At 52.5% G+C, this 22523-nt stretch overlaps 1 protein-coding gene across 1 annotated transcript in view; it reads right to left on the reverse strand.

Annotated features, from left to right (window-relative positions):
- The window catches only part of YJEFN3 (YjeF N-terminal domain containing 3), a 43625-nt gene that overhangs the window by 18501 nt on the left and 2601 nt on the right, over positions 1–22523 (reverse strand). The window contains exon 2 of the mRNA XM_065421959.1: positions 7623–7731. Within this exon, the coding sequence (XP_065278031.1) occupies positions 7623–7731 (109 nt within the window). The remainder of the gene's footprint in view (positions 1–7622; positions 7732–22523) is intronic.

Raw genomic sequence — 22523 nt, forward strand, 5'->3', positions numbered from 1 at the left:
CGTGCGGGATCGAATCCCCATTTGCGTATCACGCCGGACGAGCGAAGGCTTCAGTTTTCCACTTGGCAGGTTTGGCCTTCACTAAGGCAGGGCTGATAGGATATCGCCCCCTCGGCTGTTTCAGGGCTTAGCTCAACTCCTGGAGGAACGCAGCAGTGCTGCCGCTCTGTACGGCACCCTACCTGTGCTCTGCCACCCCAGGCATCCATCACCCTTGCAATGAATTTGTAGGGTCTGAGACTCTGAGTCCAGGACAGGGGGAATCACGGCCATGACATGATACTCAGGAGACAGAGCGCTGCCCCTGCTCGTTATTTCAGTAGCAGAGAGAGGCCCCACCTGAGCTGAGAACCCCACCGTGCCAGGGGCTGCACAGACACAGGGGGAAGAGACAGACCCAAAGAGCTCACTGTTTAAATAGACAAGACAGCCACAGGAAGGATCATTATCCCCATGGGGGCTGAGGCCCAGAGAGATGCAGTGACTTGCCCAAGGTCAGCCAGGGAGTCTGAGTCGAGAATCGAACCCACATCTCCTGAGTCCCAGCCCAGTGCCTTAGCCATGAAGCCAGGGTTTTCTGAGCTGAGATGGGGGCAAAGGGAGGAAGATGCCTCCCCATGCTCTGATCAGCCATTTAGCCTTTGCTGAAATCACCTTTCAAACAGCTTGGTTCTGAGAGAGAAAAAGGCAAAAACAACAACCCTGGGGTATATTTCTTGTTTTAGAACTCTCCAAGTTCAGGTTCTCTGATCTAAAAAGATTATTTAAGTCTGATCACACCCAGCCCTACCCTCCGCCAGACCCCCAGAGGGGTGATCTCATCAGATCTCCTGTGTGGAAGAACCCTGTGGAAAACCCAGGTGCTATGAGACGACGGGTTGGTGAGTCCATCGGAGGGGTTCTTTCCTCTGACCTGTAACAATGCCCCATCGAGGCATCTTTGGTGTGAGGTATAAACTCAAGGTCCAGTTTTTGCAAAAGCACGTGGGGGCCTGGGTCAAACTCAGGTAACCTCCAGCTCACCTGAGAACTTCCCCTGCTGCTTCAATTGGGTACAGAATTCTAATCCACTTCCTGCTCGAATGGTCACTGTGCCCCAGTGTCCCACCCCAGAGGTGACTAAAGTGATCAGCCCTCTTGCCTATCTCACCAGGGCATTAACTGATCAATATGATAGCAAAGCCAGGAAACCAGAAATGACACCACCAGATATTGCTGTCTGTCTGCAATAGCTAGTCCAACACCCCCTTGCTTTCTTCTCTGTTTTATAAGCTGCAAATCAGATCTCCGTCTAAACCCATTAGGCAAGGATTTCTTAATCCCAAAGCAGGGATAAACCTTTGAACTGGCCTCTCCCAGAAATTAACTCAACAAAAGGTCAGAGGCGGACGCTCCAGTCTGACACCCTGACACTTATATCCATTTTTTAAAAGATGTTGCTTGTTGCATCTTTAAAAGTGTTACAATGCAGGGTTTATTTGTAAGAGATTTCAGTCCTGAAGCAGTACCCTGGGCCTCCCAGTTTAGTGTGACAGCACATGCGTCTGACGTCGTGGGTATTCACCCACGAAAGCTTATGCTCCAATACATTTGCTAGTCTATAAGGTGCCACAGGACTCTTTGTTGCTTAGCACAGTTCTGGGTCCACAGTTCCAGTTGGTGGCTCTGAAGATTGGTACAGTTATCAAACTAACCACGGACCATTAACAGCGTGCAGGCAAACTGAATTTTCAGACCCTTGCGCAGAACAGACAATAACCCCTCCCCCCCCCCCCCGCCTCTCTGAATGTGTTTGACATTTTACCATCTGAGTCTGCCGAATCTGGAGCTGCTTGTTAGAACAGCCTGAGTCCAGGTCAATATTTACTCACTGAGTTCTAGTTAATAAGCAAGGTGTCTGCTGGATGATCTAAAGGTTGGAGGAAATCTTGGGCTAGCAGATGTACATTACAGCTACGCATGCGGCAGGGAGCACTCCCCCCACACAACTTTGATGCACCACCCAAGTAAGAATAGTCCATGCTTGGTCTTGTATGAGATAATTCCTCCTAGTAACAGACAAAAGTCTGAGGAGGTTGAGTCCAAAAAAGCCACCCAAAAGTTTGGACACTTCTTCCAGCTAGAGGTGGACCAAAAATGCAAAGTTTGGCTTCCAAACTTCCCCCCAATCTCAGGGTCTCTGGATCCAGGGTTTGGGATTGTCTCATTAATTTATTTATTAGCCCTGTAGTGACCGGAGACTGGGGCTCAGTGAAGAACTGATTTTTCAGTTTGGGGGCCGAACTGAAAAGAAATTCAGTCCCTTTCGAACCCAAACTGAACCTTTTCCATTTTTCGCCTAAAGCTGTCAAATGAAGCATCGATTCTGATTGACGTTTTCCAAAGGAAACAGTTTGTTTCTAGATGAAATGTCAAAACCGTTAATTTTGAAAATGTCAAAATGAGCCATTTAGACTTTAAAAAATGAGGAATTTTATTTTATTCAGCTGAAACTATTCACCAGATTTGACCCAAATTCGCAAGTGTTTCAGTTGCCCCAAATCTGCTTTTTTCTGATAAATTTACTAATTGATGAAAATTTTTTGCCCAGCTTTACTAGAGACCCCAAATAAAGTCATAGCCCCATGTGCCCAGTGCTAGACACCGACCCTGAGTAAGAAAATTCATGTCTCTGGAGAGGTCTGAGTTTTGATTTGAACCCCCTTATCCAGCTATTGACCTACACTACACAGCAGTTTGAGACAGGAAGTGAAGAAGAATCCTATAGTCACTCAAAATGGGAGGAGAATTCTGCAGAGTCTGTCCATCTCCCTACCTACTCCGCCTGTCCTCGTGTTCTGACTGCAGCAAAGGGATGCTACCTTCAAAGAGATGTGGGGTGGAATCTGGTGGCATCTAAGAGCAGTTCCCAAAGAGGCTGCCTGGGCATAATACCGGAGTTGATCCAATTACAAAGATATGGGCTGCTAGATCTCACAGCAACAGGACGGGAAGTGTCATCTCCCAGGTAAGTTAAGATGGGAGGATCACACTTGAAGAGAACAGCAGCTTAACGGACAGATGGACCGAACTCCAGGCATGACTTGGAGATGACATTGGCTACTACATCTCCAAGATCTTACCCAGCAGCTCAGCAAAGAATAAAACTGGCTCCTTGGTAAATACAGTTTCCCTCCTTGTGGGAGTAAAAGCACATGTTGTAAAGCGGATGGGTTACCGGCTGAGAACTGGAGAGCGTCGGCCTCCAAGCTTTGCAAACTGAAGGGAAAGGTGATGTTAATTTAAACAGCAAAGCAGCTCCCAGCTACTTCCCCCAGTTTCCATGTAAATCAGCTATTCTGCAGCTAAGTTTGTATCAGCTTGGTATGGAAAGTGAGCGCCGGGCAGGCTGGGGGCGGCTAGCTCTAGTCAGCTATTGTTATCTGGTTATTCTCAGCTGCTTTCTTCCCGGGCCTTCCCAGGGAATGGCCCTGGCCAGTGGCCTGCTAGGTTATTGACTCAGCCAGTGGTGTCCAGCATTTTCCTGCTGGAAAGCACCCGGCGTTTGCTGTGAAAGGGTTGTAATTTACAGCTCTATTGGCTTCTCTAGGTGGTAAACTCAGCATCTCCTAGTGGTGCAATGCAGCTTCGGAGAGGGACGCCTTCAGGAAAGGATCTGGCCTTGTCCTAGAGGTGGCAGAGAGGAGGGGAAGAGACTTTACACTCAGTAGGTTGATCCAGTTCCTCTCTGACTCCGCACATGATCTCCTCTTTCCTCCCAGGGGGTGCCTGGGCCTTCTGCTTCCCTCTGGAAGCCTGGTGGCGATCTCCTCCATGCACCTTGGCTGCTGTCCTGCAGGTTCATTGCCAGACGGGACTCCCCGTCAGCACCCTCCTGAACTGAGCAAAGGAGGCACAGGGCCTCCGGAGGGGTGGGTGATGCTGCTGCTGCAAGATGGAAGCCACCAGCAGGGTCAAGCTGGTTCTTCCACAGGGCGATGCAAAGTGCTAGCACTGCCCAGCACCCCGGCCCTTTAAATGCCAACTCGATTCCACTTAGTCCTGGCCCATCTGCAGTCTGACTCACCACTGATTTGCCACAGCCCGGGTCATCATGTCCGCCCAGCAGCGCACACACGCCAGGGATGCCCTGTCAGCATCTCGCCTCGCTTGGGGGGACAGAGCTGGGAATTGCAGCCGGGCTGGCACAAGACCGTTCCCCGTCGGAAGCTGCCAGTGGAGCGAGGGGGGTTTAGCCGCGTGGTTCACATTGTCTCTGATGGCAGCCCCGTGACCGAGCCCCCTGTCCTGCCAGCACATCCCTAAGATGGCTCATGCGGCACTGCCCTGGCATTGGGGGGGGTGTTGGAAAATGGGTGTAGGGTACACACCATATAGGGCTAGCTGGAAGGTACAGGGTCCAGTGAGGACAGGATTGCTCTGCATTGCACTCGGGGAGGGTGAGGGGGCTGCTTTCCCAAGCTCCTGCACTCCCATCGCATGCATGATGGGTGCTCATTACACAACTTTACCACGCTCAGCTGGGTTCTGATCAGCTTACACCCACACGGAGCTTTCCCCACTGCTTACATCACCATCAAATCTGGCCCCATCTTTGTTAAGGAAATATGAACCTTCTTCTATTTCCACTAAGACCCCTTTGCACCACACTGGCAGTGCAAAGGGGCTTTAAAGCCACATAAAAGGGCCTGGGTGTGAATGAGAATCAGGCTCCCTTCTTGTTACCTTCTTGCTCCTAACTCTGTCTCAGCCCCTGCTGAGCAAATTTGCTGTGGAAATATCTTGAGCTAAATATTTATGAGCTGACATTTAGCTTTTGCATTAAAATCTGTTCCAGCAAAGGCCAGCCTGCACCCGGACTCGGGTTTTGCTATGTTCAGGTGAAAGCAGGAATCAAAGACTGAACCGACTCAGACGTGGGGGCTTGTGACAGTTCGGCTGACGATCCAAAGTGAAAAGCAACAGCGTCTCACGGAACAGAAGTTTCTGCTGCAGTAGTTAGGAGTGGAGCTGACTCACCCACCCACACACATACCTTTCAGTAGCTTTGCACTTCGCATCCCGTAGGGAAGCCGGGAACCAGCAGCAAAACAGCTGTCTGCAGACTGGTTTATTCCACTAACGAGCTGTTAGCTGCTAGACATCTGTTGACTCAAACCCTTTCAGGTGCGCTAGGGCTAGGGGCATCACACCCTGTGTCCTGGTAGAGTTTCAGTTTGGATCATTGCATTCTGTCTCCTTAACCCCCACTCCTCCCTGCCCAGCCCACTCTTTAAATGGGAAGATGGTAGTCTCCTTCACTTCTGGCCAGATCCCCAGTTGGTGTAAATCAATCTAGCTCCACTGGCATCAATGGAGTGACAGATGAGGAACTGGCCCTTCGGATGCGTGGAGCGATGCTATGTGGCTACTAAACAGCTGCCATGCGCCACTCCAGAGGCGGGTGCATGTCAGTGCCTGGCAAAGCAATGCCTGTATATACATTTGTAAGGCACTCTGGTGTCCTTCAAGATGAATGGCGCAATATAGCTATAAGTCCTTTACGAGCAATAATCATTCTTAAGCACTCCAAGGCAAGACTACCTGACTGTTGCAGATACATGTGACGATGCTAGATGCTACGGTATATTGACAGATGTTACACTCCATCAACAGTGATGTCCTCTTTAAATCTTCTACATTGTGTCTCTGCAAAGCCCATAAAGCCTTGACAAGTGCCAAACTGCAGGATGTGTCACATGCTATTGAATGACCTCGTCCAGGCAGGTTTGACCCACTTGTTAGTTTTGTCCTGTTGCTCAGTAGGTAGCAGGTGTGTATGGGAGAGGAGATCTCCAGTACACGGTACTGGCCCATCGTTGCCCATGGTCCTGGGTCAGGATGTCCTGCTCACCTTAGAAGCCGTGGGATAAAGAAGTGCAGAGATAAAGCCACCGTTGGAGCAGGTGGCTGTGTAGTTACCCAGAATCCAGTCCCCCAAAGGTGCTCGGTGACTTCCCCAAAACCTCTTGGAAAGAGCCAGAAGGCTTTCTCCAGCCAGGAAGTACAGCTCCAACAGGCCGTAAAACCTTCAGACAGTGCCTCCTGCCCTGCTCTCGCCACACTAACTCAGCAGGGAGAAGAGGCCGGACTATTATAGGGTCTCTGACTCCTCCCATTCCCAGCATGCTTTGCTGGAAGGAAATCAATAGCCAGTCCCCCTGGCAGTGGGAGAAGGCAGTGCCACACCAGGCCCTGAGTGCGTCTCTGACGGAGCTGGGTGAATGACAGGTTTTTTTGGTTCGCCAACAATTCCATACAAATCAGAAAAAGAAAAAAAAATCTGTTTGGGGGTCGAACCAAAAATGGAATTTTTCCAATTTTTTTTTTGGAAATTCCAAAACTAAAACCCCAGCGGTTCCTTTGATCTGATATTAAACATTCAGGTTTGATTTGGGGGCACATTGAGATTTTTTTCAACCATCAAATAGAAGAAAATTTCCAAAGAGTCATTTCGAACCAAAAAATGGAAACAAATGTCGCAATGGAACATTTGGATTTGGGGGGGATTTTTTTTTTTTTTTAATGAACCATTTGACACAAATTCACCAACTGTTTCAGGGTTGCCGAATCTGTTTTCTTGCCCCAAAAAAGTTTGGGCCAAAAAATGTTGCCCTGCTCCACTGTCTGAGGGGAGGACGCGCTTCCCAGGCCCCGCTGGCTGATTCTCCCAGAAAGAGAGATTGGTAATTCCGGAGCAAGAAGCCAGCTGACCCTTTTTCTCTCAGGGTATCAGCCTTGGGGCTGAGACAGCAACTGGGGAGAACCATCCCAGCTTCTTAAAGAAGAGCATTCCTTCTTCTCTAAGAGCATTCCTCCCCCAGGCAGCGTCTTTCCCCCCATGACAGGAGACCAGCAAGCGCACAAGACAAATCTTGGCCCCGTTTCCTCAGCACGTTTGCCAATTCCCAAAGCAAATCCGTGTTGCAATAGCTGCAAGGGGGTTACCCTAGCAATGAGCGAGTGTGGACAAGTTCGCAGTTCGTGCTTGGTCCTGACGTTAGCCAAAGTGCCTTGAAAATGCTGGAGTCTGCTGGAAAGAACAGCCCGTCCTGGATGGATACAGCCTCGGGCTCTGGTCCACATGGGAATGACCATGAAAACAGCCAATACCAAGGTGATTCTGGTCACAGCTGGCTCCAGGGAAGGTGAAGATGGCAAAACCTACTGGTCAGTGCCCATTACATGTCCCTCCCTGAACCAGCTCCAGCGCCTGACTGTAGCTCAACCTGTCGAGACTTGTGCTTTCAGCTCTGAGGTCCCTGGTGCAATCCGTGCTTTGTTGGCCAAACTGGTGGCTGTCACAGCAATGGAAGAGGAAGAAAATTACCCAGACGTTTCTGTGCCTCCAACAAACTGCACTTCGCGTTTGGTCCGGAACGGGGAAGCTAACAGAAAACCCAGGCTGGGAGAGGGAAAGAGACCACAGGAAAAGGAAGCACATCTGATAACAGCCCAGGGGAGCACGCTCGCATGCCAGCCAAGCCCCTGGCTTTACACCCGGGGTCCCTGCGAGTAACAATCCCCAGAGCTCCCTGCTCTAAACCCTGGCATGCCCCCTCCTGGCACAGCGCTGCTCTTACCTTGGTCACAGCCATGGCGCTGGCGTGTCCCCAGATCTCAATCAGCTGCTGCCGACCAAATTTGTAATCTTCCAGCAGCTCCTTCTCGATGGCTTCCGCCTCCACGCGGCTGCAAGGCAAGAGGCAGAGGGGCTGTGAGGATGTCGGTGGTATCCCCCACGCTGCAGCCTGGTATTGCACTTGCGCGCTCAGGCCCAGACTTTCCAAAGCGGCTGCCTACACTTCACATTCTAGGCCTGTGTTGTGACGTGGGGCCCTCCAAGCACCAGCCTCGGCAAAAATGCTCCTGCTAGTGAGTTGGCTCAAAGGAATCCCTCTTGCAACCAATCTCCAGCCCCGCTGGCTTTCCCTCGTGATGGGTAACATCTCAGCCCACCGCCCCGACAGGGCAGTATTTGGTGGAGGAAAGGAATAATTATTAAGCGGCTACGTATCCCAGACCTCAGCCTTGCCCCCCATTGCCCCTTCCTGCCCTCCCACCCGGCTGCTGCTAGTTCAGAAGTCAGCCCTGCCACTGGATCCTTCTGGGCGAGCTCTCCTCGCTCGTTTGCCAAATCCAGGTTTGGAGGGACCTGAGCTCCCACAAGTACCTGGCAGGGTTAATCTGGGCTCAGCCGTATCGAAAGGCAGAGCTGTACACACCTGGCCCTTCTCTGCACCCGGCCCCGGCCACCTGCATGTGGTACAGCGGCGGGAGAACATGCTAGGGGAAACTGCGCGCTGAGGAATCTGTACGTTACAAAAAGCTAAACAACACGTCACTTTTTCATTCACTAGTGATCCCAAAATGCTGGCTTTGGAAGTGGACAATGATTGTTCACATCTGTTGGATCACCTGACTGAAGGAAGAGAAAAACATGTGCTGTCTTCAGGACAACGCCGTTTCGTTTGTTATTAAAGTTGAATGGGAAATCTAATTCGCTGCGACTGCCACAAGCCTGGGTTCTTTGGGGACAAGGCACCAGGACCCTGGGGTCACTGTCAATGTCAGATTTGGGGCAAGCTGGGAAGTGGGTGGAGTTGTATCCATTTACACCCAGGATCCAATTCTTCATGTCATTGTCCCAGTGCAGAGTGAGCGTGTGAACTGTTACCATTCTGAGCTGGTAGTATTTCACGCTCACTTTGCACGGGGGTCAATGGCACACAGTATGCAAAGCAACAGGGAACCATGAAGCCATCCAGGAGTTTTAAAAAATATGTATCTATTTCTGTCTGTTAAACAGCTGCCACCACCCACCCCCAGAGGTGGCTGCCTCACTATAGTGGGTGATCCGGGTATATCAGCCACCATCCACATACACTGCTACTACTCAGCACCTTCCACTTGCAAAGCATTTTACGAGCCATACAACACCCCTATGAAATAGCCAAGTATGATCCCTGCTTTATCAATGGGGAAACGGAGACAGAAAGGGCATCTTAAAGCCACAGATGTTGTTAGTAGCAGAAAGGGCATCCCCAGAACTTTTTCACCACAGCGGCGACTTGGCTCTGGTCCACCAGGAGGGCCCCCCGCTCTGGGTGTTGCAACACCACTCAAGTTTGGCCCAGCGGTCCCTCCATCAAGGAGCCATTGGCCCAAACCTGAGCAGAGCTGCGACCCCTCAACGCCAGTTATGCCACTCGGTTTGGGGGCCCACTCAAACAAGGCAGCTGGGGCCAACTGCTCTCCTGCTCTGGGCAGCCCTATCCCCCCCATCAGCACCCATGCCAATGATACGCCCTGTGCCTAATGTGCATATAGCCACAGGCACCACTGAGCAGAAAAGCCGGGATTCGAACCCCCTCCTAGCGCTCACCCTCCTGCTCAAACCACGAGCCCACAATTGTCTCCCAATTCAAATCACAAACTCAGACAGTTAATTAGGCTACTGGGAAAACAGGCACAAGGGACGCAGCTTCAATGTGAAATGTCCTTGCTTTCAGTCAGCTTCCAGACCTGTTATTTAAATGTAGCCCTGAGCACTTAATGAACATCCAAGGCCACCCCAGACAGCCCAGAATTCTATATTCTGCATAATCTGCACTGCGAGGCTGTGACAATGCGGTTCTGGCGGAACCCAACTGAGAGTGCCAACTCAGGACAAATTGCTCAAACAGGGCAGTTACAGCCCAAGATTGGGGTTTTTCCACCTCTAAGGCAAACCAAACCAGCCAGACTAAGAGGACTTCGGTCTCACCCCACTGGCTAACCGCAAGTCTCACAAGCAATCTCCTTAGACACTCCAGTTTCCCAGTATTACCACCAGTGCCACTCGTTACGGGGACAAATGGTTATGAAAACCAATACCCAAGTCAAAGAAAAAGGTTCTCCTGATCCCAAAGGACCAAGACCCAGACCCAGGTCAATATACAAATCAGATCTTACCCACAAATCACGCTGTTGCCAATCCTTTAGAATCTAAAATCTAAAGGTTTATTCATAAAAGGAAAAAGATAGAGATGAGAGTTAGAATTGGTTAAATGGAATCAATTACATACAGTAATGGCAAAGTTCTTGGTTCAGGCTTGCAGCAGTGATAGAATAAACTGCAGGTTCAAATCAAGTCTCTGGAATACATCCCCCGCTGGGATGGGTCCTCAGTCCTTTGTCCAAAGCTTCAGCTTGTAGCAAAGTCCCTCCAGAGGTATGAAGCAGGATTGAAGACCCAATGGAGATGAGGCATCAGCCTTATATAGTCTTTTCCAGGTGTAAGAACACCTCTTTGTTCTTACTGTGGAAAATTACAGCAAAATGGAGCCTGGAGTCACATGGGCCAGTCCCTGCATACTTTGCTGAGTCTGAAGGCATATTGGCCTTCTCTCAATGGGTCCATTGTATAGCTGATGGTCCTTAATGGGCCATCAAGCAGGCGAGGCAGAGCTAATCCCAGCTTCTCTGGGATGTCACCCAGAAGCATAGCATAAACTTGCCATACAGACAGTATAGAGCCAATATTCATAACTTCAACTACAAAACTGATACATACATATAGACAGCATAATAATAACCAGTAAACCATACCCTTGTCTTAGACACCCCATTCGACCCCCTTTATACAAGATTTGCGTGCCATTACAGGACCTTGGTTGCAACAATGATCTATATGGTCCCAGTTTATGTCAATAACGTCACAGAGGCCCACCGGACGCCAAGGCCCAGCAGATTCCGCTGGGTTAGAAACTGAAATAGGCCCAACCTCACTGCTGGAAAGCGCCCGGGGGGTCTCTGAGCTCCAGCCGGCAGGTTGGGTTTATGGTGATGATTCACAGGACAGTAGCCCCTAAAGGCACGGTCTGAGATCAGAGGCCCATTGCAACAGCCCCTGCCCCGAAGGGTTTGCAACCTAGACCAGGCTGACCAAGGAAGGGTTGTTATCCAAACTGAGCGACTGATCCAAGATCCCACACGGAGCCAGGGGCACAGCTGGAAATTGCACCCAGAGCTCTAGTGTCCCAAGCAACTGCCTTCCCTGAAGTTGATGACACCGTCCCAGCTCCCTGGTGTGGGGAGGGGACGTGCTCAGACACTAGACAGCCCAGAACGGGCAAACAGCTGAGGCCAGGGCAGCGTCTCACCCATGCACAGTGCCCAGGTGAACTGAGGTTGTGCCTGCCTCTTCATGCAGATCCTGGGCCTCTCCCCCAGCTGCCTGGCTTAACCTCTGTCCTGAGGGTCACCAAACCTGGGCTCAGACAGACAACAGGGAGGTGGGGAATTCCACAGGCCCTGGCTTTCATCCCAGCATGCCTGGGGCAGGACCCCAACCACTCCTTTGGGATCGATTGCAAGAGCTCTCCGGCTTATTTCACAGCCGTGACGGGTCCTAGGAGAAGAGGTCTGTGATGCAGCCCTCTGCCAGCCCTCCTAAACCAGGACCTTGCCTGCCCCCGCTGCACAGAGGAAGCCGGCAAAGCAGAGGGGGGTAATGTGCTCTCAGCAGCCAGACTCACTTGGAAGACGGGCAGCACCACGGAGCCGCAAACACGGGGGCCTTTGGAAACTTCCCAAGCTATTTTCTCGGACGCTTGGGAATTTGGCGGGTTTGGAGCTGGAGGCTTTGTTCTGACCTGGTTTTAGTTTCTACCCTGGCCCAAAAGTTTCCTGTGGCCCAAACCCCTGTAGAAAGCAGCGTCTAGCGTACCCTGGGCTCACACCCTGTGGCTCTGCCCCCTCTAACGGCTAGTCAATGGGCAGCAGCTTTCGAGCCTGCTGATGCCCTGAGCGAAGGGTGCTCGTTGCAGAGCTAAGGAGGTGCATGCTCCCTGATCTGGGGGTTCGAGCCCCGCTGTCGCCCCTTCCCCTAGCAAAGGGGATTCAGCATCAGTGGTTTTCTAGATCATTACGTTCACTGTACGTTTTGTTATTTGACAAAATGTCTGCGAGGCTGAGCTGATCCCAGCCCTTTGAAATAGGTTTCATCCCCGCGTGCCTCCGCAGCGAGCTGCTGCTGTCGAGTAGAAAGGGCCCGGTCGCGACATTTCCACCATCTGTTTAATCAGCGCTAAAATAGCCAGCTGCAGCCTCTGCACACGTGCCGAAGTGGGCCAGGAGCCCAGCGCATTGACCCTCGCTGCCAGCACGGCCGGCTAAACCACGCAGCGGATCTTCAGCGACCGCAAACACTTGGCTGTTTCGGCCTGGCTCCACCTGCGCCCTGGAGCCACTGAATGGTGGCGGTCGAGATCGGAGGCTGCCCCTGTTCTCCTGAGGCAGCTGCTCGGGGACTGGTTTGGGCCGTGTGCGTCTTTCAGATCCGGACAGGAATCCGTCCCGTTCTCAAATACAGCTACCAAGCGCGGCCGCAGCAACGCCTGGGTCATGGCCACCGCCAGAGCTGGGGCAAAGCGGTGCTGCGGTGGCTGGTGATCAGAGCGCGCCAGCAGCCTGAGAAGCCATAAAGGGGCCAGCACCATGGTCTCCCTCCCTGGAGCTAAACTGAACTAGACAGATCCGTGTATTTCGCCCCCCCAGTGGCAGCAAGTGGTACCGCACCTGTAATACATCAGCCACGGGGCACAGGTTTTTATTATTTATGATTTGTAGCAGCCCCTAATGTAAATAGACTCTGTTTTAGAACGAAAGCCATCTGCAGGTTCTCAAATGTTCCGATACCAGGCAAGGGATTGATGCATCCAGACGGCTGCGTGTTTATCTGAGTCCAAACCCTCTGTTCTCTTTGAGGCTCCCCCATCCAAGCCAGCTTAAAGGCCTTTTTTTAGTTTAAAAATGATCTAAATCTACGTCACCCTGTTACTTGTGTTCAGAGGGGCGTGTCCAAAACTCTATCACAGCAGGTTACCGCAGGCAACAAAACTCAGCATCAGCCCATCGCCTATTTTCTGGCATAGCACAAAGTGAATTGCAGCATCTGATCCAGGGTCAACTCTGAATAGCCTCTGAAGGTCCAGATTCTCTCCCTCTGCTCCAGCCACTTTGCAGCACTCAGGCATAGAGGCATCAAGTGGCGTAGTTGGTTCCTTGGCCAGCTGCCCCCTCTCACTTGGTGTAGGGAGCTGGAAGCGTAGAGTGGCGTGCCCCTGAATGACTCGAATTCACAACATAGACCACGGCCAGCTGGTGATGGGCTGGAGCTTCCACAGATGCACCATGAGAAGAAGGCTGAGCTGCGCTGAGCATATCTTAGGGGGCAAGAAGAGAGCATCTGGGCCAAAGAACTTAGTCGACAATCCTAACCACACACAGACCCCCTCCCCCCATGGCTGAAGCTGGAACCTTATTGCAAAGTTCGGCGCACTTTGGATTATTGGGCCAGCTGGCTGAGAAGCGAATGACGGTCACAAAATCATGTTTGAAACCAAGAGAAAGCTGGAAGCTGCCAACAGCATGATCAGAGCTCTAGTGACCAAGTCCCCTAACGAAATTTTAGTGATGCCATAGGATGTGAGCTAATTATCGCACACAAGAGACTAATTGACATGCTGCACTCCTCACTAAGTTTATGCATTAAATTAGTGGCTTTCACTGCCGCTCATCCCTGGATACAGATTTGCTTGATGAAATTGGGCCAGCCAAGTTGAAATGAGTTTCTTAAATCCATTCCCTACGCGTGTTGATGTGTGGTCTAAACATGCATGTACTGGGCCAGACCTTCAGCTGGTATAGCTCCATTGATTCCAACTGGTTTCCTGGACCCCAGGCCTCAGTGGCAAAGGTTGAATCAAGAACGAAGGATGCAGGCCGCAATTCAGATGCACTTTGCCATTCCACCACAATATTCTACTGACATGACTCATCGCTCAAAACCTAATTCCGGAATTAAGTCCCCATTGTGTGGAGCACTGAGAGGCCCCGGTAATTGCTTCAGAAAGATGCCATGAGTAACGGCAATTCTTGTTGTTAGACTAGATGGTACCCAGGGGTAACAGTAATAACACAGCTTCATGGGCAAAGTGGAAGTGTTCTTTTAGCGTTAATTTGCTGCTAACAACCTGATGCTTAAAGTCAGTTCAGGCATTTCTTAGTTCCAAACCCAGAGCTTCTTGGAATTTAATTATAAGCCAAAACAACAGATGGGCAAGAGGGTTTCCTCCAGCAGCTGGTGTTCGAGCACAATTCCCCAAATTCATCTGGAATAGGAAATTGCAGAAATTCCCTCTCATGTAACAGAAAAGCAGGCGATGCCCAATGTGGGTGTCATTCAGAAGTAACTCCGCTGAACATAATGGTATTAGATCAGCGGACACGAGAGCAGAGGATTATCATCGCCAAGTGCTCATGTTACAGTTGCACCCGGAGGTCCCCATTGATCAGGGCCCGGTTACGGGAGGTACCACACCAACCCATAGTCAGACAGTCCCTGCCCCGAAGAAACACGGCGTGGGAGGGGAAACAGCATCATGGAGAGAGGCAGTGATTTGCCCAGGGTCACCCCTGGGAATAGCACCAAATTCCTGGACCATGCTGCCTAAGCATCACAGCGTCATAATCCTCAGCCCTCATCTAGTGCTTTTCATCCATAGATTGCTCCCATTTTACAGATGGAAAACTAAGGCGTGGACAGGCAACGTGACTAGCCCAGTGCTAATATCCCAGTGGCAGAGCCAGGACCAGACCCCGGCTCAGTTGAGGCCCAGTCCGGGGCACTCCCTAGGAGGCTGGATCAGGCCTGCTCTGTTCTCCCATCTCTCTTCCTTCAGAGGCTCCTCTGCTGCTGGATGGCTCAACAAATGAAGAGCATTTTCCTAGTCCTTTGGTGCCCCCTAGTGAATTCCAGCCCAGGGGGCCCAGCCCCTGCTACAGAGACCTTGGCCCCGTAGTGGCATTCCTCTAAATCCCAGGTTGGGGGCACACACACAGGGGAGGATATTGAAGGTTTTTATCGCGTGGGAAAGCTTTGTCCTGGCAAAGGGCTCCACAGCCCTGCCGCCAAAAGCAGCAGCATGGAACCCTTCTTCTGCAGGCTTCCTCCACTCCCAGCCACTCAAAGCCTGGCTTGAAAAGACACCGATATCCACAAGCCGCCCTGAGCCCAGCCTCAGCGCCCAGCTCATCACATCCCAAAGTTCAGTGCATCCGGGAGTGTTTTAAAGCTGAGCGGATGAGATGGGGCATCATTCAGCTCTGGCGCTGCCGCACTCTGTCACCCCGGGGTTTATTTCACAGCCATTTGGGCCTCCTTTTCGGTTCCAAACACTTGTGCTGCAAAACTCACTGGAGCCCGGAGAAGCAGCCTGGAGTCTCGGCGCCGCATGGCAGTTCTACCAACGGGAAGGATGATTGGGGGTTTACAGCTGACGAGCTAGACTGAAACTCAGGAGCCCCTGGTTCAATGTCCAGCACTGCCACTGACTCCCCTGGGCGACCTTGGACAGTCACTTGGGCCAGAGTGGTCCAAACAGCTCTGCCTGATGGCGATGGAGCCCTTTGGAGAATCAGAGCCCTTGAAAATCATTTGAAGATTTGGGCTTCAGCTCCCCTCCTGTAAAACGGAGATACTGATCCTGGCTTTCTCCCACTCCTGGGTCTGTCTAGTCTTATCTATTCTCTTACATGTATGTACAGCACCTAGCACAATGGGCTCCAAACACAGCTGAGGCCTCTAGATGATACTGTCATACAAATTATAATAACTAGCTCGTTAACCTGGGGCAAGTCACTTAGCCTCCGTGCCTCAGTTTCCCCACCCACAAAAGTGGGATCACTGAGGGTTGACGCTAAAGAGCTTCGAGATCATTTAGACAAAAGACGTTCCGGAAGCCCAACGCATTAGATTTTTGTGAAACGAGGAAAAACGAGCAAGGCTAAAAATAGATTGGTAGATTAGATAGAAGCTATTATCTCTCGCTCCTCCTTACCAGACTCTTAAATACATTTTCCCATTTCCTCTCCCAGCTTTGGGCTCTCTAGAGAGATTAATCTCATTCCATTTAATTCGCACAGGGAATTCAAGAATGGCAGAACACAGAGGTACCTATCAGCCAGGAGATGAGTGAATGTTTAATGGGTGGATATTTTGGGATGCTGCACATCAGGGGCTGGATGGGAGGCAGATATACATATGTAACATTGAAATAATACAGTAAATGCTAAAGTCAATTTTCAATTAGTGTCAGAGCAGCATGGGGAGGTGGGGTGGGAGGGGACATCTGTATTAAAAAAGCTGCACAAAGCATTTGCTTGCCAAAGGTTGATCCGATTCTTCCCCCCCCCCCCCTTCAAAGGCAGTCGGAGAAAGGCAATTATTTTGGTCATTAATGCACAGTGTCCCTGTCATTATGGGTATTGTTAACAGCTGCGTTTGTACTCACACTTAACAAAAGCCCCTTATTACAGTCCTGTGTGTCTTTAAAAAAGATTTTCTGCCTCTAAACCAGGGGAACCATCTTCTTTCACTCTTGCTGGGAGGGGTCAGGCTGGGAAAAAAACCCGGTGATATCCTCCCAGGCTCCGCCCACACCTCCAGGTCTACCCCCTCCAGGCACCACCATGAGATGCCACTCCCAGCCTAGCATGGAGCCCTTCATAACATATTCAGCCCTCTAGTGTCTTGTGTACACTGGCAAGCAGTGAAAGAGTCAACAGTGTTGACATTTAACTGCCGGCATTAGGTTTCAGGGAGCTAATGATGCAAATGAATGGGAAAGGGATTTTGCTTAATGGATGTTCTCCCCCCCCCCCACCCCCTTCAATGACACTTATTTAACTCCAAGGCCTAATGAACCATGAGAAGAAAAGACGGTTGTTAAAAAAAAAATCAACATATTTCCACCCTTTCCATTCCAGGCGCAAGAACTCCCCCCAAATGTCTTGTGAGTCCTCCAAACAGTGCTGTGCGGCACGCTCAGCTGTAACGCACAGCAGCCAAGGAGTGCCGCTGGCCGGGTTTGTGGCACTGGGGTCTGTGCCTTTAAGGGCTGAGCGCCCCAGACAGTGAGTCTGGACAGGGCGCTGTGAAGCTCCTGTTCTCCTCAACCAGTTGGAACCGGACACAGCTCTGCTCTTGCAAGGACCTGACTGATCCCCGAGCACCACAAGCTGCAGGCCTAGCCACGAGCGTTAGCCCAAAGGAAATGGCTCTCGCACCCTGCCAGCCGCTGGAACGGGCCCCATGCCCACAGAAGGGGTTGGATTTGAAGGGAAATTGCCCCAGCATAGAGTCTGTTCAGCAGGCAGCTGTGGTGGCTGCTCATTGGCCTGGCCCTGTTTTCATCAAGCTATTTTCACATCCGTTTCTCCAGCACTCAGCAGCGTGGCCAGGTGACTAGGGTGCAGCCCTAGGACCCAGGACCATGGGCTAGGCCCCTCCCCTCGCCCTGCCTCGCCTGTCTGATCTATTTAGAGCGTGAGCAATTAGAGGCAGAGACTGGCTCTGCGTCTGTGCGTCACACCAGGAGTCAGCGGCAGGGCTGGGACTCGAAGTCCCACCATCAGGTGGGATTTGGTGCACTGGTGGGGCCGCATCTGAGCAGTCCAGCCCAGCTAGACACGCTCATTCCCCCAAGTGAGCATCCACTGACCAGGATTCTGCTGGGCAGGGCGGAGTAGCGCAGGGCCCAAGGTTTTAATGTCCTGCCCATCAGCAGAGCAGCGATTTTAGACTCAGCTTGGACGGCTAATCACGCATGGCTGGGCCTTGCCTTTGCGTGCACGAATCTAGTAGCAACGGGGCCGTGAAATGGCACAGACTGGAACTTCAAGTCCCTTCCCAGAGGCCCCATTCCCCGCAAGTTTGGATTCTTCAAACCCCTTTAGCATCCTCCTCCCTGCTGTTTGGAGAAGAGACGGAGAAACTAGTTAGAGGCGCAGGTGCAAACGCCGCTAATGTCATTGCATTGGTTTTTTAAGGCTGTCAGTTTAAGAACACCCACTAATAGTTGCTGTGGTAACTGACACAAAGGATATGTTAATGGTGGAACTGCACTTTCAGGTCACTCTTTGTAGCAAGGGGGTGTGTGAGCAAGTGAGGGAGAGAAAGACTTCGGGGGAAATTCATTAGCACAAGGGAAAAAACGCTCACTTAATAATTTATACCCTCCATTTGCTCCCTGTTGGTCACTGTTGTTGTTTGAGTGTAAGTAACTTCTCCTAGCAAAAGGAAACACGCGGCTGGGAGAAAGTGTGTTTGATGGATTCCAAATGCCAAACTGCAGCCCAGTTCAAGGAGGGCTGACAAGAGGTCTAAACCGCCACCGTTTTCACTGGAAAAGGTTTCTAGACGCTTAGAGACAAAAGAAATGTTTTTTTTAAAAAGTCAGGGACGGGTTTTCAGAGTTGCCGGCTCACGTGGTTGTATCCTCACCGCTGTTGCTGTTTTTCTTAAACTCAGGTGAACACACCAGATTCTGAGCTTTCATTTCCAAAACGGTCAGTTTCGGGCCAGCTTGGTTACAGGGAAAAGCTTGAAAACGTGGCCTTTAAAGGCTGAAAGGCCAGAAGGCAAATAAACAGAACCCAACATGTGTTCTTTTAAAAATCTCACAATGCTTAAGCCAAATCTCACAAACTCATGATTGTCGCCTGGATTCAAACACCCCCCAAACACCAGGGAGGCCTGGTTTTGGAAATGCGGAGGAGCCACAGCTCCAGCCGACACCAATGGAAATGGAACTAACTCTGTGCTAACTCTGGAGAAGCAGGGCTGAAGATGGGATTATACTGGCCCCAGCTAAATAAAAGGCTCCAAAAAAGCAAACCAAGGCAGTGCTTCATTTGTGCCAGGGCTGAAGTAAAAAAAATTTGCTGGAGCCCCAGCACCTCTTTCATTACAAACTAAGCCCTGAACCAAGGCACATTCTGCCCTGGGATGGCAGCCAACCGAGCTGCAGGAGTGCAAAGCCCTAGGGTTGACACGCCTGATGCTAGTGGACCTTGATGGGCACAGACACAGCTCACTCTGGGTTCAAACCACTTTGCCAGCCTAGCTCCCCTGAGCTGAAAGTGCCCCAGGGCCAGGCTCAGCAAGGTGCTGTCCATCAGCCAGGCTGCTTTGCACGTGCAGAGGCAGCTGCCAGTCCAGCGGCAATTGTCTTACACAGCCATGGAGCCAGGCTCGTCCTCTGGAAGCAGAGCACAGGGCTAAGGGCTGAGCTGCCACCAGGGGCATATTAATGATTAATCAGCTCCCAGAACAGGCTTTCCAAGGGCAATGGAAATGGAGACTCCCCAGGGACCAAAAGCAGTTTAACCCTGGACGAACCGCTTGCAAGCAAAGCAGCCAGGCAGGCAGCCCCTCCCCGCTGCCCTATCCCCTCGGAGGGACAGGGGGATGTCTGGATGTGACCCCGGGGAGGACTGGGTCTGAGAGCCCAGCAGGAACCTGTCGTAATGCCAGAAATGCAGATGCTGGAAGGCCTTTGGGGGCAGGGGAGATGGACGCAGCACAAATGCAAGGGGCACAAGCAGGGCCCCTCTCCCATCGCCACCTCCACAGGGCGGATTCAGGGGCAGCCGGGGGGGAGGGGGGGAGTCGGAGCTGCAATTCTATACCCAGGGTTTGTAAGATACCAGTTTAAAAAAAAACCCTATTTTAGCCTTCAGCCCCTAGCAACAGGGGATCCGCATCCCGGCATTGCCCGCCATGGCGCTCCCGTCTGCCTCACCCCTGTCCCCTACGACCCGCTGTGTCTGCCCCGTCCCCCACAGTGCTCCCCATCACAAACCAAGCCCCCCTGCCGACACACACTCTGACCCCATCGCTGGGTGGGGAGATGTGGGAGCAGCCTGGGTATTGTCAAGGTAAGAGCTGGGGGGGCTCTTGGTTCATCCCCTCACAGCTCATCCCCCAGAACCCTGCCCCCCCAGCCAGCCCGTCTCTGTTGCCTCACTGACAATGAGGGAGCTGGGTGGGCGCCCACTAGCAAACAAGCTGGCTGAATACATGGATACCCGGGAAGCAGTTTCCGTAGCAACGGCAGCTGCTCCAGCTCTGAGCCCCTCCTCCACCCACAGGAGCCTGCGGGAGGTCGGGGCTGACCAGCCATGCAGTGGGCACCAGGCCGTGCGCTGGCATTATCCGCATGGCACTGGGGAGCTCCGTGATGCTTCCTGAGGCTTCAGGTTGGGGCCAAAGCAAAGGCAGGAGTTCAGAGCCCTTTTGCCTGGGCTAAATTCACTCTCCCTGCACATCAGAGCATCTGCTAGGGCGACAGTCCCCACCAGGGTAAACTAAAATATCCAGTGCAACATCCCATAGGGCTGGGGAGAGGGATGGTGGGAAACCAGCCCCAGGAAAATCCTTGGTGGGGGGGACAAAATCTGCAGCCCCTGCCCGCTGTGCACTGGGGGGGCAAGGCCATGTCTGCAGACACCCCAGAGGCCAGCGCTATCCATGTTCCCAGTCTCCAGAGGAGTGAGCCCAGGGGCGACGGGGACGTCTCAAGGCAGAACTGGCCACGCCAAGCATCAATCGATCCCGGCAGCATTTAAGGCCATGCCTGGGAGCAGCCAGAGGGGTGATCAAAGCCATCCAGATTTTAAGCAGCTCCATGGCTGGCAGCTGAAGGCGGCTCAAGAGCTGACGAATGACTCCGTCGGGGATACCCACACCAGCTTCCAGTTCATCTGCAGGGATGGCTCTGGCAGCCCCCCCCCCCCCCCCCAAATCCATTCCCACTTCTGCCCCACCCCTCACTGGTGGCTCACTGACCAGAACAGAAGTAACACCACGGCAGGGCACTGGGGGCAGGCGCCAGGATCGAGGGTGAGGCAGATGACCCTCAATCCTGAGCCGCAGCCCCAGGCCTCCGAACGCCTCAGCTCCCAGCAGTAGCCACGGGCAGGTTTCTCTTTCAGCTAAGCCCGGGTTTGCCTTTCACAGCGAACTCCCCTTCACAGCCATCCATCTTCCCTCAATCGCTTTTTAATTTTGTAATTACAGCTAAACACATTGCAATTATCCGGGAAGCTGCACTGCCTCCGGCGCAGCAGCGCCAAGCTGCCTAGAAGCTCCCACATGGAGTCACCCTTGTCCCTGACCCCCGGCACAGATGGGAGCTAGGGGCTGCTTCCCAGCCTGTGCTCAGGTCAGAGGTCCAGCAAGGTCCCCAGGCCTTAACTCAGGCAGGGGGAGCTGTGCGGACGCTGGCCCAGCCCCCTGGTTCAGTGAGCAATCAAGGATTCGGTCTCCAGCCAGAACCTTCCACGTCCCACATGGTCACCCTTGGCTGGAGCTCCCGGCTCAGCAGCCAGCATCTCTGCAAAACCCCTAGGGGTCCAGCCCCCCAAACCTTGGGCTGGACCAACACTAGACACTTTTGCTGGGGTAGCACGGTTGGTTAGGGGGCTGATTGGTGACATTTCTAACCCGGCAAGAGCCCCAGTGCAGCCACAGTGAGCCCCACCCACAAGTACGTTTACAAGGATCGCTTATTTTGCTCAGGGAACTGGTACAAAAGCCCCCGCCCAGGAGAATGTGCTGGTATAGCTATGCTGAAATAACTGCTCCAGCCAATCTTCCCTAGCACGGACCTGGCCTAAGCCTCTCACACCACTAAGAGCATTAAATGGCTCTTCAATCCTGACCCACAGCCCCCACTATCCCCACTCTGGGGACCCCATTCCCAACCTAGAGCTCCCTACTCTTGCACTCACAGGAGGCTGGCAAAGAGCTTTGTGTATAATGCAGACATTTCCACTAGGCACAGAGCAGAGAGGGCGCCCAAGAACACATGGTAATTATGACCTGGGCCTGTTGATTAGATCCAGCCTGATTAATCGCACAGCTCTACCATGCCAATGACCTGGTGCCAGGGGCCTCAGGAGAACAGAGCTGCAAGGAGCGGGAGCGACTGCTGAAGATGCTCATTATATCGTCGCCCCAGGCTGGGTCGCCATGTGCTCACGCCTGGAGAAGCCCTGATGTGTGGGGAGAGACTTTCCCCTGCACTGCACCTGCCAGGGGCCTACTCAGCCCCGACGTACCTCAGCCAGGAGCCCAGTACCACCAGGAGGGGCCCCCAACCTGGCACTAAAGGGACCTTTGCATCCGATCACGCCCACAGCAGGAGCAGGGCATCTGCAAATGGCTGCTGCCCGGCTCTGCATCCGCCGTGGCTCCCCCCAAACTCCCTCTGTACCTTGGACAGTTCCCGGAGCTGTTCCATCCACTAGCAAGGCCAGCCCAGGCCCATCAGCCAAGGAAGAAGCAGCCCTGGGGGCCCAGAGGAGAGAAGGTGCCACCAGCACTCAGTGCTCCCTGGAATCCATGCGAGGCGGCTAACAGCTGGCGAGGGGATGTGTGGTGAAGTTCGTACCATCACAACCCTCGCTGGCCGCAGCTCTGTGCGGGCTGAGATGCAGCACTATGGGGGGGAAGCTGCATTCTTCGGAAGCACCAGTTAGCAGCTGATGGAGCAGACTGATGCCAAGACAGATGGAGCAGGTGGCTGGAGACTGCCGGGAAGGCCCTATGTGCCATCAGCCTAGGCTGCTATCTAGTATGTGTATTACAGTCGCCC

This window comes from Emys orbicularis, chromosome 24 (assembly GCF_028017835.1).
Source record: "Emys orbicularis isolate rEmyOrb1 chromosome 24, rEmyOrb1.hap1, whole genome shotgun sequence".
NCBI classification, from domain to species: domain Eukaryota; kingdom Metazoa; phylum Chordata; order Testudines; family Emydidae; genus Emys; species Emys orbicularis.